General features: G+C 46.7%; 2 protein-coding genes across 2 annotated transcripts in view; both read right to left on the bottom strand.

Annotated features, from left to right (window-relative positions):
• The window catches only part of LOC139575798 (transmembrane protein 266-like), a 53,470-nt gene extending 46,648 nt beyond the window's left edge, over positions 1-6,822 (bottom strand). Inside the window, exons 1-2 of the mRNA XM_071401111.1 lie at positions 5,906-6,822; positions 4,426-4,574 (exon numbers count right to left, since the gene is read on the bottom strand). Coding sequence (XP_071257212.1) covers positions 4,426-4,439 — 14 coding nt within the window. The 5' untranslated portion in view covers positions 4,440-4,574; positions 5,906-6,822. The remainder of the gene's footprint in view (positions 1-4,425; positions 4,575-5,905) is intronic.
• A 304-nt stretch (positions 6,823-7,126) lies between these two features.
• Positions 7,127-13,556, bottom strand: LOC139575799 (F-box only protein 22-like). The gene is made up of 7 exons (XM_071401112.1): positions 13,349-13,556; positions 12,651-12,783; positions 11,942-12,029; positions 11,600-11,698; positions 10,618-10,770; positions 10,135-10,300; positions 7,127-9,751 (listed from the first exon to the last, which is right to left on the bottom strand). The coding sequence occupies exons 1-7, from the start codon at positions 13,477-13,479 to the stop codon at positions 9,358-9,360; spliced, it is 1,164 nt and encodes a 387-aa protein (XP_071257213.1). The 5' UTR covers positions 13,480-13,556; the 3' UTR covers positions 7,127-9,357.
• Positions 13,557-17,793: the final 4,237 nt, after the last annotated feature.

Genomic DNA, 17,793 nt, shown 5'->3' on the forward strand with positions numbered 1-17,793 from the left:
GAAATGTTAATGTGGTCTATGTTTGAAGGCCAGCATTATGACTAATCCCTACTTAATATGCTCCCCTCCAACATTGTTTTTCTTTTTCCAAGTACACAGAGACCTCTGGGAAGAAATACTAGTCAGGTAGTGACTCTTTTACCTCAGAGTGAGGAGTAAATCAGAGTATATCACCTTTATTCACCAATTACATTTACATATACCTGGAATGGTGCAGGCAGCAGCAGAGAAAATATACAGACAGAATATAGACAGATATAGAGCATCTCGTCTTGGATCAAAACACTACTTGAACACAGTAGGCCTAAATGATAGTGACCCTGAGTATTTCCCAGTGTGGGTTTGTGTACATGAGACAATGAAAAAAGAAAATAAATACTACTATAAGTGAGACCAAGTAAGCTCAAGGAACTATAGATGCCACAGTCAAGTTCAGCCTAAAGACAAAAGCCTCCTCTTCAGCGTCCTTGGTCATCTCGCCCTACACTACACGTCTCCATTAGACCAGACCTGTCCTGGCGTCTCACCATCCCTTCTGATCAACACAGCCATCTGATCAGTCATGGCAGACACAAGCTGTTCAGAGCCCCACACCTCATCATCTCATCCCAGCACAACTGCATGCAAAGCAGGGAGCCAGTGCTGTGGCTAGCTGCCAATGGAAGTACATGGACAGTAGTGGCCCAAGACTCCTGCCGTCTTGTGTATCTCAGTTGGTAAGAGATTGTGAGTTAAATTCCCACAGGGATCACATATGTGTACTACAAAGTCCCACAGCAGAAAAGCTCAGAAGCATACTTTATATACACTACATACATACAGTACATAGAACTCACTCTAAGACAATGGGAAAAGCCATGGCACTCTGCAGAGTTTATGTGTATTATTCAGTGGGAAAGACAAGAAGAGTCTCCCTTGGGGCATTGGGACACATACACACAGCCTGCCCCTTCAGCCAAATGATAGAATTAGAAGTGTTATGGGCCAGGTCGAAAAGGTCATTATTCATGTTGCATAATTGGCTTAAGGCAGTCCACTGACCATACAGAAGGTCACGCAACTGGGAGCAACCACAAAGAAGATCATCGCACCACTTGCAATGTACCGTTGTTTGTGTAAGTTGGACAGACACATCAGTGTTTCATACAGTGGAGGCTGCTGAGGGGAGGACGGCTCATAATAATATATGGAACGGCGTAAATGGAATGGCATCAAACATATGGAAACCATGTGTTGGATGTATTTGATACCATTCCACTGATTCCGCTCCAACCCTTACCACAAGCCCGTTCTCCCCAATTAACGTGCCACCAACCTTCCGTGGTTTCATAATCCAGAAAAGCAACACCAATCCATATTCTAGTGTACTTGGGTTGGTTGGACTAGGCTACAGTATGTGATTAACACACCTTAAAGTACTCCGGTTGTGGAAAGCCCTGCAGAGCTAAACACACCCAACCTGGCCAAGTAAAACGCAGCAGCTGTCTGATTGAAACCACCAGCTGCTACAGAGAACAGTGGAGAAGCTAGCCATCAGTATGAGTTAGTGTTCAAGGCTCCACCATATCTAACAGTGTGTTCCATGTGTACAGCATCTCTAGACACTTGATGCACATCTCACTCCACTCCATCCAACCCATGTACATGCTCACTCCACTCCATCCAACCCATGTTCATGCTCACTCCACTCCATCCAACCCATGTACATGCTCACTCCACTCCATACAACCCATGTACATGCTCACTCCACTCCATACAACCCATGTACATGCTCACTCCACTCCATCCAACCCATGTACATGCTCACTCCACTCCATCCAACCCATGTACATGCTCACTCCACTCCATCCAACCCATGTACATGCTCACTCCACTCCATCCACAAAGACACACGAATCTGCTTCCTAAACCTTCCTTCACCTCTTCCTCTTAGGCTTTGTCTTGATGCCTTTCCTAATATTACAGTATGTGCTAGCCTATGGGTACACTCCATCAGCCTTGACTTTATGCAGGAAATCTCCATAATGATAAATGAGTCTGGTTTCAGGAAGCTGTAGGCATGGCATGTTTCAGACAGGCACAGTGTGACCAGTCTCATCTGACCTTTACAGATACCAGGACTGGGAGACACACTGATGATGAGAGACCCTCCTGGAGAGCTGCTGTGCTGTACTGTCAGCAGAGGAAAGGTCTTGGCTCTTTACAGTCGGACTGACCTGCAGTGTGTTTGAGGTCACCTGAGGCTCAAAGCTAAAGAGTCTGCATAGAAAGGTGATCAGTGAAATGGGAATGGGCTGTATTATGATGTGGACTTGATTTGTAATATGTTAAACGATATGACATCCAGAAAGGATTTTCTAGGCAGAAAATCATCAGGAATTAAATAAAGTACAGTTTCAATCCAGACATTTGCTAAGATGCAAATCACCTACAGCATGAAATAGCACCCTCTTCACAGCAACAAAAACGATTTGTTTCCGGCTACTAAACCTAGATGCATGTAATGGAGACTTCCTAACAGATTCCTTGTTATCTTCTGTAATAGATGAGGTCCAATAGATGAGCTGGCCCAAGCATCCATCCATCCCTGTGTTACTGTTCTGCTTGGAAAAGAGTCACAGGAATATGACCCTGCTCAGACAGACACCATGTGCTTGTCAACCTCAGCATGCTGAACAACAGAGGCAGAGCCCTCCAACCTCCCCACCCGCCTGTTGGCATTGAATAAACAACAGGGTCAACAGCGACGGAGAGAAAGATGAATGGTGCTGTCCTGCAACGACAACCCTTCAGAATCTTAAACAACTGGGCCCAAAGATAGGCTACAGCCCTACGCCACTGACTGAGCAAGACAGAGTGACAAAATAGAATTGGACCGACAGGGCACAGAATAAATCCACTCCCCTGACTGGCTGTCACACTGACGGACAGAGAACAGTGAAGGAGGGCTTTTCATTAACCATTCATTTATTACACGTTTGGATAATGAGCATGGCTAGTTACATACAGCCTGCTGAAGACTAATAATTAAGTCAAGTGAGACTAAATAAGCTCAAGGAACTATAGATGCCACAGTCAAGATCAGGCCTAAAGACGTAAGCCTCCTCTTCAGTCTCCTTGGTCCTCTCGCCCTACACTACATGTCTCCATTAGACCATACCTGTCCTGGCCTCTCACCATCCCTACTGATCACGCAACTGGGAGTAACCACAAAGAAGATCATCACTGCATAAGCAATTGTTCATTAGTCGGGTATGTTTCTGCAGGGAAATGTTGAACTATCTTGTTTCTATCTCTTTATCGCTCTCTCTCTTTCTCACACACAAACACATTCTCTCTCACACACACTCATCAATAAATCAACCAATCAAAAGACTTGAGGATAGCAAGAAAAAATGGCAAGGTAAGAGGAATTTGTGAAAGAGTGGCTAGACTGCAGAATTCCAAATGAGCTGACCGATGAGGTGCTCCTCAGCAATATCATTGAGCTCTGCCTCTGTCTGTAACAGGGACATTGTCGTTTTCCCTCTCTCTCTCTCCCTCTCTCTTTCTCCCTCTCGCTCAGCCTCTCTCTGTCTCTGTCTCCCTCTCTGTCTCCTTTTCTGTCTCTCTCTCCCTCTCCCTCACTTTCTCTGTGTGTGTGTCTGTGTGTTTGCGTGAATGCCTGTGAGTACAATACCATATATATTATTCAGGAAAAGAGGTGAGAGGAGATCAGAGAAGTCTGGTAAAGAGGGAAACATCTTACTGAGCACAGATCGTGTTCTGGGGGGGAGACATCTTACTCAGGACAGGTCATGTTCTGGGTGGGAGAGATATCTTACTAAGCACAGGTCATGTTCTGGGGGGAGAGAGATCTTACTGAGCACAGGTCATGTTCTGGGGAGGGAGATCTTACTGAGCACAGGTCATGTTCTGGGGGGTGAAAGATCTTACTGGGCACAGGTCATGTTCTGGGGGAAAAGATATCTGACTGAGCACAGGTCATGTTCTGGGGAGGGAGATCTTAATGAGCACAGGTCATGTTCTGGGGGAGAGAGATCTTACTCAGGACAGGTCATGTTCTGGGGGGAGAGAGATCTTACTGAGCACAGGTCATGTTCTGGGGGGGAGAGAGATCTTACTGAGCACAGGTCATGTTATGGGGGAGAGATATCTTACTGAGCACAGGTCATGTTCTGGGGGGAGGGAGATCTTACTGAGCACAGGTCATGTTCTGGGGGGGAGGGAGATCTTACTGAGCACAGGTCATGTTCTGGGGGAGAGAGATCTTACTGAGCACAGGTCATGTTCTGGGGGGAGAGAGATCTTACTGAGCACAGGTCATGTTCTGGGGGGGAGAGAGATCTTACTGAGCACAGGTCATGTTCTGGGGGGGACAGAGAGGAGATACACACACTGGGTGGTGTAATGTACTATACTTACTGAGGGTTAGCCATGTTGGTGGATGGTGATGGTGATGGACAGAGGAAGAGGAGGAGGCTATGATCTTCACTCAGTTCTCAGTCAGGCTATGCCTCTCTTAGCTTCTGAGTTCACCACACCAGATAGACTCTGCTGGACTCATGTTGAACCTGGGGATTGAATTAAATATCAATTACACCTGACATGTACGACAACCATATTACATCCGTATTACACTAAGATGTTTATGAGTTCAGTAAAACATTGTATAATGGCACCAGAAACCGTATGGGGATACTGAGACAATAAAGAACTATAATTGTAGCTTGAAGAGTAACCTACAACAGCAATTCTTCAAAGTAAAAGATGATTCATTCTATGTCTATGGTAAGAGCACATCACCTGCATGTCTGCTGGATAATAATCATGAAGAGCTGCTCTCACCATAGAATGAGTCCATTGTTGAGTTACTGCTGTGAAAATCCATTACGCTTGACACAGGACATGCATGAGTGAAAACCTACCCAGGTGCTTGGTCTTTATTTAGATATGATTGATGACAGACAGTGACACACTATTATGACAACCCCCTGAGAGTATGGTATGTGTCATTCAATAACACTTTAAACGCAAGACATACACTACAGTACCAATACTTCAAATGGAGAAGATGTGAGAGACATTACAGGTCAAATCTTTCTGTGTTGCCCATCATTACATTGCAGATGGTGCTGGTGAGAAGGTCTATTGAGAGACTTCTACTAAAGACTACAACAACTGAAGGTTGTTAGCACATCCCAACTTACTGTATAAAGGGTTATGTTAAGCAAATTCTCTTGAATACCCTTTTTTCGACCATGGTGTTTGAATGGTGAGAGTTCATAGACTGTGCTTTGCCCTGATCAGCACAGCATATCAAGTAGAGGTCTGTCCACTGGTCTCTGCATGACCTTAATAAGCTACAGGAGCCTATCAGTTCAGATCCATCTCGCCTCTAATCTACTTACTATATAGTGCACTACATTTAAGTGAGCCTGTGTATGCCATTTGGAGCATGCCCTGGGTCTCACACAGTTCATTGAATAGTAAAGTAGGCTAACGGCCCCTTACTTCATAACTGAGGTTTCTTCACACTAACTTCATTTTACAAGGCTTTTCTGTAGCACTGCATAAAATTCAAAGCACAACTCAGCCCCATATCCACGTCAAAACCAAACTTACAGGTAGCTTGACATGCAAATGTTTGTCTCCCTGTTCGGGAACTAATAATAATGTAACCCTACTGGAAATTGTAATTGAAACGGACTAAGCCAAGCATTAATCCACGTTAGGACTATACTTAGTCGCTGTAGTACCTGAATATAGAAGCAGAGACTCGAGAGACTATAGTAGCCTAGTGCGTAAAGCGGGGGTGGTCCCCGTTGTAGGCTACACCGAGGGAGTGCCCCGGCAATGTACAACTAATCTATTATTCAGTTGAACCAAAGAAGAACCTTCCTACCTGTCTTGATTTACATTGTTGACAATCTAATCGAGCCTCCCGTTGGCCGCGTGCTCGTGATAATGTCTACCTCTGTGATGATCAGCGTGAGTGAGGCTCGTGCTCCAAGCTCGTGGCGATGTGTAGGCTGCTGCCTTCCTTAGCACTTTTACATTGGACAAGCACCCCTGCCGCTGCTGCTGCTTAGAATCCTGTGCAAAACGAAAAGACTGGAGCCGAAATGCAAGCACCATCGTCGTTCAGCAAGATTATATTAAATGTCCCTGACTGACCATTGGAGAGTGGAGGAAGAAAGGTCAGAACGTTGTGTGTGTTGTTGGCTACACCGCTCCAAATTTGCTAGTGAGGGTTGAGGGCTTCCCCCGCGATCGCAGAAGGGACTCCTTGCTGCCGAATATAGACCTCCTCTTCCACAAGGAGCTGTCTAGGTGCTGAAAACGTGATTAACCCCCGGCTTCTCTAGTGCCACGCTGTGATGCCTGGCTCTCTCCCTTCAAACCCGAGAATAGTAGCATAATCCCCGCGAAACAACGTCAAAAACATTGCCGTCTCTTTTCATGCGGAATAGTGGCAGTATCGAAGCTCTAACATTGTCATCGCTTGCTTCGGTCACGACTCACATGTTTGCTCTCAGTGGATTCTAGTTCCAAATCCTGATAACCGAATGAAAACTGAGGTACAGTCACCTCACTTCATTTGTAGGCCTGCTTTATGCCCGAGCTGCCTTTCTCCATGTCCATAGGCTTTACGATTTTTATCGTTTCGTAAATTGAAGATACTATGGGAATATAAATGATCTTTCTACCAATTGGTTTAACAGTTTGTCATTCACCAGGAATAGCCAGTCGATGGTTAGAGCGCACATCAATCAATCTCATAGCGTCTTCGCAGCCTTATATCAAACACGCCTGCTTGTCAAGGTTAGGCTTTCGGAAATGGTCGATATGAAATAATTGTAGTCTATGATAGAGCAATTCTGAACAATTAGGCCTGTTATATAAGAAAACATATATATAAATTTCAGGTTTTACTATTCTGTTATTCTTTCATTTAATTGTTAATATAAGTACATTGGTTGTAGAATATGATATTGGAAGGCGTTATGAAAATAAATAGATGCACATTTTTTCTCCATTATGATAAATCAGGATACCTAAACCTGAAGTCCACGTTGTGACTCTTGTGCAGGAGTTAGAGATAGAGAAAGCCAGAGAGTGAGGAGACATTTCAATGGCAGTCATTTATTGAATTTATTGAATTTCAAATAAAATCAAACATATTTGGCACACATAGTTGAAAAGTGCTTGTAACCTTTTTACTCATATTAAAGCCAGAGAAAACAATTTAAAGAACCATTTTAAAATAATCCCATTAGCTCTACACAGAATGGTTGTGTGTTATCATTAGGTGTGTTGTCTAATGAACATAATGCAAGTGTATAAGGTGACAAAGATGCATGTTCCTAAAATATGTCTACTATAGAAAAAAGTTTGTTATCCAGATGAAAACCTCTGTTGAGTGTACAGTATTATTTGGGAAAAGTTAGGTCACAGAAAACTATGAAGTGATCTTACATTTCCCCCATTAAAGAGTATCAGGAGAATAACTTGTATACTATACTGAAAAGTTATACCTTAAAATAGCTTATTCTAAATAAAAAACAGAAGCAATCAAAACCATTTAGCCAAACATATAGGTTGGTAAAATTGCACATTCATCTCCAAAGAACTGTTTTGAACTTCCTAAACATTTCTCATACCTCATACCTTCATAACCTCATACCTCATACCTTCATAAACAAAACAAATACTGTCATCAGGAATGTCTTCAGAATTATAATATGTTCGTAAATTCAATGAATGAAGCAGAATATTGTACAGAATCCAAACTACAAAACTGTTTGTACATGGTATGTTTATCACACATATAATACCCTGTTTGGGAGTGGAACACGTACAATAATAACACACATTTTAAAACCATCAGTTCCACTGAAGCAACAAATATGACCTTACAAGATAGTATGAAGAACGACACAACAGAGAGATTTTGTCTAAACCACGGAACCCATTTGAGTAAATAGAAGCTAGTGAGGCAATTCCACAAGAACAGAATGACAGCACAAACACTCATTCTGTTACCAAACTTTGCATCTTTTTTTATTTAACTAGGCACATCAGTTAAGAACAAATTCTTATTTACAATGACGGCCTAGGAACAGTGGGTTAACTGCCTTGTTCAGGGTAAGAACGACAGATTTTTACCTTGTCAGCTCGGGGATTCAATCTAGCAACCTTTTGGTTACTGGCCCAACGCACTAACCACTAGCCTACCTGCCGCCCCACTGTTCACTGTTCTTCAAGTAAATGTCTTTATAAAAGCCATCCTTATGCATAGAGTTGTATGGTTTGTTTAACTTTGCAATCATTGCTTTCTGTTTGACATAAAATTTCAAGTGAAAAATCAGAGTCTCAGCCTCACTCTGTTATTGTGGAATTGCCCAGTGTGTGAAATAGTCTTATAAAGGTAGTAGAAATAGGCCTTGATTTAATTGCATTTCAAAAAGGGTTTCTCCATATCTAACACGAAAAGAGGGGCATGTGTCAAAGCACATACAGGAGAAAACATTGAAATCAATCAATCAAGGTTCAAAACATGTTACTTTCCTTATATTAACTAAAAAGTGCCTGATCGGTAATCTCAACAAGTATTTATAATAATTAATAATAACATCATTAATTGGACATCAAGTGTCAGTAACTTTTCACTATAAGGTGTAAGAAACCATCTGGTCAAGATTATTAGTTAGTTTCAGTTCTATGTTTTGAATATGTGCATAACATTTGGTGAGTAATTCAGGATAATATATATATGTGTTTTACATGGGGAAGTCCACTGTATTATTTTGTAACAGAGGACTGAGATGAATGCACAGTATTTTCTTCTCTGATTCCCATCAGCACCTTGTTAAACTCACTAACATATCAGCAATATTTTCTTTTCAAGTTTCAAACTGATCAATGCATGATCAAGTAAGTATTTGCCTCTATTGCAGCAGATAAAACATTGCATTTCCCCCCCAAAATTGACAAAGTTAAAACTTTACATTGGGAAAAGTTGAAGACAACAAAAAGAAAGACATCTACATGTTGTAACCCACTTCAAACAGCATCACATACCACCATGGCTAAGAGTTAAGATTCTACAACCAAAATGTTGTTGATCCTGATTGTTATGTGCACAGACAGTCTTCTGAACTAGACACCAGGGTTGTATTCATTAGGGCACACCGTTTCAAAACATTTTGCAACGTAAAACAGGTGTTTCTTATTGGACCAGTTATGATAGTACCTCTGCTTCTTCTGGTTTTCTTCCGTTTCGTACCTAATCAATAGGAACCTGAAGTGAACAAAACAAACTGTAGTTTGAATGTAAATATGACCATCGACTCCTCAGCCAAGGTGAACTAGGGTCATAACAGTGGTGTATCCATGCTGCAGACTGTCCGTATCCGTGTCACACAGAGTATAGTCCTCCTTCACGATACGATCACACCCGATCTCCCCGTTACCAAAGAAGCCAAACAGTGGGATGTTGGGGAACACCTTGCGGAAGGTGTCAGCCTCCACGTTACGTTGGTTGTTGTAATAGTTGTGTCCGCGGCCCACGCAGGCAAACATGAAGCCCAGGGTGTTCCTCTCTGGGAGGTTGGCGGCTTTCAGTCTCCGTATGGTGGCCTCGGCTGCCTTGGGGTTGCTCACGTCCTGCTCCAGGAGAACACTGGCCCCCTGGATCCTTGGACCGCTCAGAGCCAGACCCACCACGCCGTACGACCCCCGGCCACAGCTACGGAGAAAGACAGACCACTGTCACATAACTGTATAGTAATACTCTTAAGCTAAACCCTAACCCCGGTACCACTCAGGGCCAGACCTACACCACCGCACGAGCCCCAGCAACAGTTACAGAGAACGGCGGCGGGACAGACAAAAACAAAGTCACAGCTGCATAGTAAGAGTAGGGATTCCCAAACTTTTCATGTCAAGGCCCTCTGAATATGATAAGCCTCCAGCTGAGGACCCCCACTACCTTAAAAAAAAAATGTTTTGCCGCTTGGTAGATTACTAGGAGGTCGCAATAAATAAGACCCCAGACCCCTGTTTGAGAACTCCTGACCTTTCTCAGCATTGAAAAGAACAGTACATGTTACAGATCACTTAGGTACTCACCACTCTCTTTCAGGAGAGAAGACATTCTCCACATGGCCCCCAGCGATGAGAGCCTTGCTGCGTGCCAAAGGCTCCAGGACCTGGTTAAGGAAGTGGGCTGCTCCGGGTTTGTAGGCTTCATAGCCAAAGAGCAGCACCACACGCAGATCAGGGTTATTCACCAGCCCTGAGGGGACAGGACGACAACAGAGAGGGGTCAGAGATGGAATCATATGGTGGACGGTTGGCTAGAGCCAAGGATGTGTTTAGCATACTGTAGAAATGTTTGTTGCCATCTCTTTTCTGTAAATATTGATATTTATCACTCACACTCATATACTAATCCTAGTATCAACTTTACACTGCAGGGTTTGTATTGGGCTAGAACAAGACCTGCACTGACCAGCTTAATGGTTGACTGTGGTACCCCTATGTGGGAGAGCGGAGAAAGGTATATTTCTGAACTGGTCATCATAACTTCAACTCCCAGTTGGTCACACCAACCTGCTTCCTCCAGGTGTGACTCTGAGATGGTGCGTTTGCAGAAGTGAAAGGGGCGGATGTCCACTCCCTCCATCCTAGGGAACATGATAGCGTAGCCAGCTTCTCCTTCTTGGAACTCCTTCGGTGGACCCGAGTGGGAGCCACTGGGAGTTACTGTGGGGGAAGATGAAAAGAGACTCAGCAGCAACTCTTGGGAGGACATTTGAAGTTTGCTTTTTTTTTTAAGTACATTTTGGCAAATGCCTTCTTCAGGGTTACTGTGGGAAAAGGCAAAATGACAAATCATACTGTCAACCAATGTCCTTTTCCTTATATTGGTAAATGTATCACATGTATGATGTACATTTAAAGTAGCTAGCTAGCTAACAGTAATTGCATTTAACCTATTGCATGGCGTTCCACTTCTCTGGTTCTCTAAGCACCCAATCTATGTGACATAACACTATTTAACACATAACAAATCAATATTACCTAGCCAGATTTTCAGTTCACGAGCAAAGACACTATCTGCATACTTGGTTGATGGAGTGTCACTTCTCTCCAGCTTAGTGATTATATAGAGTAATACAGAGCACAGACCTGTTGTCAGTCCTGGAATAGTAGGCTATCTATCGACATATCTAGTCGCCATGCTTCTCTTCCCAGCTCCAAAGTAGAGCACCCTATGCTAATAAGGCAGGGGGAGATTAATGTGGACCATCCCCTGTTGACAGGTGACCCATTCCTCTGTGATATGCTTAAGTGAGCTGGTTAACATTCAAAAACTCTGGTAGATGAGAATGCACAACACGCATCAAAGAGGAAAGGACCTAAATGTCATGCACTGGCAGCAGCCTGTGTCATGAATTATGGCACAAGAGCTAGCTATCAGTGGTTAGTGTTGTAGGAATTATGTGTTATAACATATTACAACACACAAAATAGTTACCACACGGTGTTCTGGTCATTAGGAAGGGAAATATGAAAATACTGTGGTTCTTACAAACAACACCAGGAGTGGCAATGGCCATGATGTCACATCCATTGGGGAACAGCCTGTTCAGTTCCTCCACTGAGTCTGAACTGTGGTGGCTCTTACGTGCTGCAAGAGGGGATACAGGTTAGAACATGCCTTACATTTAGATTGTTACTGACAGGGTCTCTAATATAAGCAGCAGGTTTCACAACTTAGCCTACAACTTTTAATAACTTAACACGTGTTTAGTAACAAACTAAATGGAAGTTTGCTAGTAGATAAGAGGCCACAGTACTTTTTACTTCTCGGCCCAGGATTATTAGTGTGCTTTACTACAGAGTAGTAAATGTAGTACATGTTACATCTTACCCTTTTTCTGCTTGTAGCAAGAGTCTTGTCCACTGAAGGTCTCGCTGTCCACCATAACCAAGACTGTTTTGGGCAGCAGGTATACATTCTGCAAACATTAAGAGAGAGGTGTTTCTACAGTTTTCAAAAATGTCAGTCTTCCACTGTAGGTGCCAGGCTATAACTTTACTGTGTTCTACTAGCCTACTTGTAGGACTGTTGCAACAGCATACAGATAGATATGCATAATGTCTAACAAGCATGCCTCTGGCTAAGCTCAGTTAACCCAGAACTAAAGTCTTGCGTAATTGGTTAGATGCTCGATTAAGTTCTGGGTCTGTACATGTTAATAGAAGAGATGCTAGAACGAGGAGTGGAACCGGATTGAGGAGATCCACTCTTTGCAAGTTATGGGCAAATGTATGGGCCAGATGTCCCCTCCCCTTCCAAAATAAGGAAAGATAGTAACACCTGCGAAATCTTGATTAGTCCAAATATAAAACCAGTGACGAAAAACTGGAACTACTTCTGCTCGTTATCAATCGGAGCTCATAGTATAAAGACAGATCTACGGTACCATTTATGTTTATGTAGTCTGTTCACGAGATACTACTCTCTGGCATGCAATCATGTCAGCTCTATTCATGACACTTCTATCAACAATTAATGAACGTTCTCCTGAAAGAGACCCTGTTGTAATTTCTTGTGTATTTTCAGTAGTCAAACTGACTTCCACTTCTTCAGCCAGGCTGTGGCAGAGAGCATGGCCGTCATAGTTGGACGGTCCTGAGGCAGACACCCACGTCAACTTCTGCTGGACCCTCAGTACTCTCCGTGCACAGTTCATCCACAGCCTGCAAACACTGCACAATAAGGAAGACAGTCGTCGTTAGCTCTCACTCTCATCCTGGCATGACAAGGAAGTTGTTTAAAAAACATGATACCTACGACCAGTCTGGGGATAACTAGCTAACGTTAGCTAGATTACTATAATTTCTTAGCTAGCTAATTTAGCTGTCAAACACTCATCTGTAATACAAGATTATTACTAAAATACTGTTGTGATACCTGTTAGCTAGCTAGCTAACGTATGCTAGTTTCACATGGCTGCACGCCTTTTTTGCAAGCAAAACGTATACAGCTAACAGAGACATTTAGTGTAGATTGCTAGTTAGCTACATATATTCAGTTCCAGTCTTGTTTAGAACTAGAAACGTGCATTACCATTGTTGATAAAACACTGTGCTTGCTTGCTAACGTTAGCTAGCTAGCTGACTGTGGCTAATCGGTCAGTGTTATCCGGAATCCTTGGGACATCCCTACCCCCCGAAACCCTACCCTTACAGGGGGGGGGGACGTCCCAAGGTTCCCCGATAGCACGGACCGTGGCTAATCTAGCTAGCTAGCTAACGTTAGCTAGTCACTTACCACGCAATTTGGAGCAGGGATTTGGTTGGTACAAACGTCAAAATTCTCTCCACTACTTCTGCCACATTACTGAGAATGTATTCTGCCGTGCATTCATCTGAAACGCCAGAAAAGTCTGTATTTCCATCCATATTTCCTTCGCAAGATCTTGGCAGCTAGCTACGGATTTGTCTTTTGACCTTTCACTAATGCAAATTGCATAGCTAAATATCGAAAGCAGTTTTCGGGAGAAAATACACTATTACTGCCACCTAGTGGAGAGTACACTTTCTCTGCCTAGCATGTATAAATCAAATCAAACGTTATTTGTCCATGCGCCAATACAACAGGTGTAGGTAGACGTTACAGTGAAATGCTTACTTACAAGCCCTTAACCTACAATGCAAATAGTCTGGGTAGCCATTTGATTAGATGTTCAGGAGTCTTATGGCTTGGGGGCAGAAGCTGTTTAGAAGCCTCTTGGACCTAGAATTGGCCCTCCGGTACCGCTTGCCGTGCGGTAGCAGAAAGAACAGTCTATGACTATGGTGGCTGGAGTCTTTGACAATTTTTAGGGCCTTCCTCTGACACAACCTGGTATAGATGTCCTGGATGGCAAGAAGCTTGGCCCCGGTGATGTACTGGGCCGTACGCACTACCCTCTGTAGTGCCTTGCGGTTGGAGGCAGAGCAGTTGCCATACCAGGCAGTGATGCAACCCGTCAGGATGCTCTCGATGGTGCAGCTGTAAAACCTTTTGAGGATCTGAGGATCCATACCAAATATTTTCAGTCTCCTCAGGGGAAATAGGTTTTGTCGTTACTGTCTTGGTGTGCTTGGACCATGTTAGTTTGTTGGTGATGTGGACGGCAAGGAACTAGCTCTAGCTCTGTGCAGGACCCTTGTATCCTGGGGTTGGACTTTCTTAGGAGCACAGGCTGCCAGTTAGACCTAAATAGGGGCACCATGGCCCCCCCTAATGTCACATTCACTCAACCCAACAAACCCTTTACTCCAACAGTTAAAGCAGCAGAGACTCATGGCTGCCCCCCCTCCCCCACATCTGTGGGTGATTTTCCCCCAGCCCCCCTGTCACCAACGGCGGTGTGTTACATTCCCCCAGCCACCTCCACGACACAGCCCTCTGTGAGCCCGGGCCGCGCCCCCCCAGCCCAGCTACCCCAGATGGGAGAGGAGAGGACACTGTTTGCAGTGAGGGAGATATGGGGGAGGAACTGTGTTGGTCTTGACCCCGAGCAGCAGGAACGGTTGTGGCAGTTGCTGTTTGAATTCAGAGACAGCTTTGCGCTGAGTGAGGAAGAGGTGGGTCAGACTCATCTGGTGCAGCATGAGATCGACACAGGTGATGCTCGACCCATCAAGATGCGTCCCCGCCGTATCCCGCTGGCACGCCAGGAGGTGGCAGACAAGGCTGTGTTGGAGATGCAGCGGGCAGACTTCATTGAGCCCTCAGACGGCCCCTGGGCGGCGCCAGTCGTCATGGTTCCGAAGAAGGGGGGCAAGCTGAGGTTCTGTGCGGACTACAGGCGGCTGAATGAGGTAACCAGGAAGGACTCGTATCCCATACCACGTATCGATGAGTCACTGGACCTGGTTAGGGGGTCCTCCTGGTTCTCCTCACTAAACCTCCGCAGTGGCTACTGGCAGGTGCCCCTCTCTCCAGAGACCAGAGCAAAAACTGCGTTCTATACTAACAGAGGACACTGGCAGTTCAAGGTCCTGTGCTTTGGCCTGTGCAACGCTCCAGCTACTTTTGAGCGTTTGATGGACAGGGTGCTGGATGGCATCCCCCGACAGCAGTGTCTGGTATACCTCGATGACATCCTGGCCCATGGCAGCTCCTTCCAGTCAGCCCTGGGGGCGCTACGGCGTGTGCTGGAGAGGGTGGCTGCCGCAGGTCTGAAGCTCCACCCCGAGAAGTGCCACTTCACGAGGAGAGAGGTGTCCTTCTTGGGCCACCAAGTGGGGAAGGAGGGGATCAGCACCATGGAGGACAAGGTAGGGGCTGTCAAAGACTGGCCCACCCCCACCGACCAGCGTCAGCTGAAGAGCTTCCTGGGCCTCGCCTCGTACTACAGGAGGTTTGTACGGGGCTTCTCAAGCGTTGCTGCTCCCCTGAACCGCCTGCTGTCGAAGGACAAGGCTTTCACTTGGACAGTGGAGTGTGAGGAGGCGTTCAACACCCTCAAACGTGCACTGATCGAGGCCCCCGTGCTCGCCCCCCCTGACCTCACCTTGCCCTTTATCCTGGACACAGATGCGAGCAATGTGGGCATGGGTGAGGTGCTGGCCCAGGTGGGGCCAGAGGGGGAGAGAGTGGTGGCGTACTTCAGCAAAACATTTGACAAACATGAGCGCCGCTACTGTGTCACCCGGCGGGAGCTCTTGGCTGTTGTGGCTTCCGTCAAACACTTCAAGTACTACCTGGGTGGCCTGCCCTTTACTGTAAGGACTGACCACTCTGCTCTCCAGTGGCTCATGTCTTTCAGAGAGCCAGAGGGGCAGGTGGCACGCTGGTTGGAGGAGCTTCAGCCGTATGACTTCACAGTGGTGCACAGGGCAGGGGCACGCCACTCCAACGCCGACGCCATGTCCCGTCGGCCCTGTACTGCAGACGGCTGCCGCCACTGTGAACAGAGAAAGGGACGGGAGAGAGAGAGAGCTGTGTGCAGAGGGGGTCTGTGCCACAGTGTGTCGGGCGAGCGGGCCTGTCTGCTGTGAGCTGCAGACTGTCGACGTGGCTGAATGGGTGCAGCAGCAGGGACGGGACACAGACCTACAGCCAGTGCTACAGTGGGTAGAGGCGCAGGTGAGGCCACCATGGGAAGAGGTGACAGCGCTCTCACTCGCGACCAAAGGGTTGTGGTCAAAGTTTGAGCGACTGCGGCTGGCTGATGGCGTGCTGCAGCGGGCATGGAAGGAGTCAGCTACGGGAGAGGAGAGGTGGCAGGTGGTGGTCCCAAAAGCACTGCGGGAGGCTGTGCTCCAGAGTACTCATGGGGGGGTGGGGACTGGACACTTTGGGGTCACAAAAACACTGCGCCGCCTCCGTCAGGGCTTTTACTGGGGGCAGCACAAGAGGGATGTGGAAGACTTTTGCCGCCCCTGTGACAACTGCACAGCGAGAAAGGGCCCCCCAGGCCGCTCTCATGCTGAGCTCCAACAGTTCCCAGTGGGGTCTCCCATGGAGAGGGTGGGAGTGGATGTAGTTGGGCCGTTCCCCACCACAGACAGTGGAAACCGCTGGGTGCTCACGGCCATGGACTATTTCACAAAATGGCCCGAGGCCTATGCTCTGCCTGACCAGGAGGCAGAGACCATCGTCGACGCCCTGACAGCGGGGACGTTCAGCAGGTTTGGAGCTGCAGAGTCCATCCACAGCGACCAAGGCAGAAACTTTGAGTCCCGTGTGTTCGCCACCATGTGTGAGAGGCTGGGTATGCACAAGACCCGCACTACTCCTCTCCATCCTCAAAGTGATGGCCTTGTGGAGCGCTTCAACAAAACGCTTGGACAGCAGTTGGCCATCCTCTCTTCCAAACACCAGCGTGACTGGGACAAGCACCTGCCTATGGTCCTCATGGCATGTCGCTCCGCTGTCCAAGACTCCTCCTCCTGCACGCCTGCCCTCCTCATGCTGGGTAGAGAGATACGCACCCCTGCGGAGATGGCGTTTGGTCGGCCCCTGGATAGCCCTCATGTTCCCCCGGGGCCGGAGTATGCCCGGAGACTCCAGGACCGCCTGGAGACAGCCCACACCTTCGCCAGAGAGCAGCTGTGAGGCAGAAGAGGAACTATGACGTGCACACCCGGGGAAGGCACTTTGTGGCTGGGGAGCTGGTCTGGGTCTACAGCCGCCTAAGGAAAAAAGGCAGATACCCCAAGTTGGACAGTCACTGGGTGGGACCCTGCAGTGTCCTGGAGAGGGTAGAGGAGGTTGTTTACCGGGTACAGCTTCCTCCCAGGGGGAGAAAGGTGACACTGCACCGGGACAGGTTAGCCCCATACAGAGGGGCCTCTTCTCCCCAAACCCCAGGGACCCCCACAATTCCCCTCTCTGGCTATGACATTCTCCAGGCACCCACCCCCAGGTGCCGCAGACAAGGCTCCAGACAGCCCACTCCCCCTGTCTCCCTCCCTGTGTCACCGCGTGGTTCCCAAGAGCCACAGACTGTAATACCCGTTCCCGCTTCCTTGTCCCCCATATCCCTGCCTTCATCCCCTGGTTCCCAGAGGGGCATTCTGCGACCATCACGGCCACGCAGGCAAAGGAGACCTCTGGGTCGCTTCAGAGACTTTGTTTGTTCCCTCGGGGACGAGGGACTTTGTGGTGGGGGGGGCTGTGTAGCGACCCGCACAGACAGCTGTGTGTTATGTGTTAGGCTAGTAGGTGGTTGTGTTGTACTTACCAGTACCCAGTGTTCGCGGGGTCCGACATGCCAATCA

Source organism: Salvelinus alpinus, chromosome 5 (assembly GCF_045679555.1).
Source record: "Salvelinus alpinus chromosome 5, SLU_Salpinus.1, whole genome shotgun sequence".
In the NCBI taxonomy this organism is placed as follows: Eukaryota; Metazoa; Chordata; class Actinopteri; order Salmoniformes; family Salmonidae; genus Salvelinus; species Salvelinus alpinus.

Excerpts from the sequence above, each read along its gene's own strand:
- LOC139575799 (XM_071401112.1), bottom strand. The coding sequence starts at position 13,479 with ATGGATGGAAATACAGACTTTTCTGGCGTTTCAGATGAATGCACGGCA. Across the intron at positions 12,784-13,348 it reads TCCCTGCTCCAAATTGCGTG|TGTTTGCAGGCTGTGGATGA; the intron begins GTAAGTGACTAG and ends CTTATTGTGCAG. Across the intron at positions 12,030-12,650 it reads GCCTGGCTGAAGAAGTGGAA|AATGTATACCTGCTGCCCAA; the intron begins GTCAGTTTGACT and ends TAATGTTTGCAG.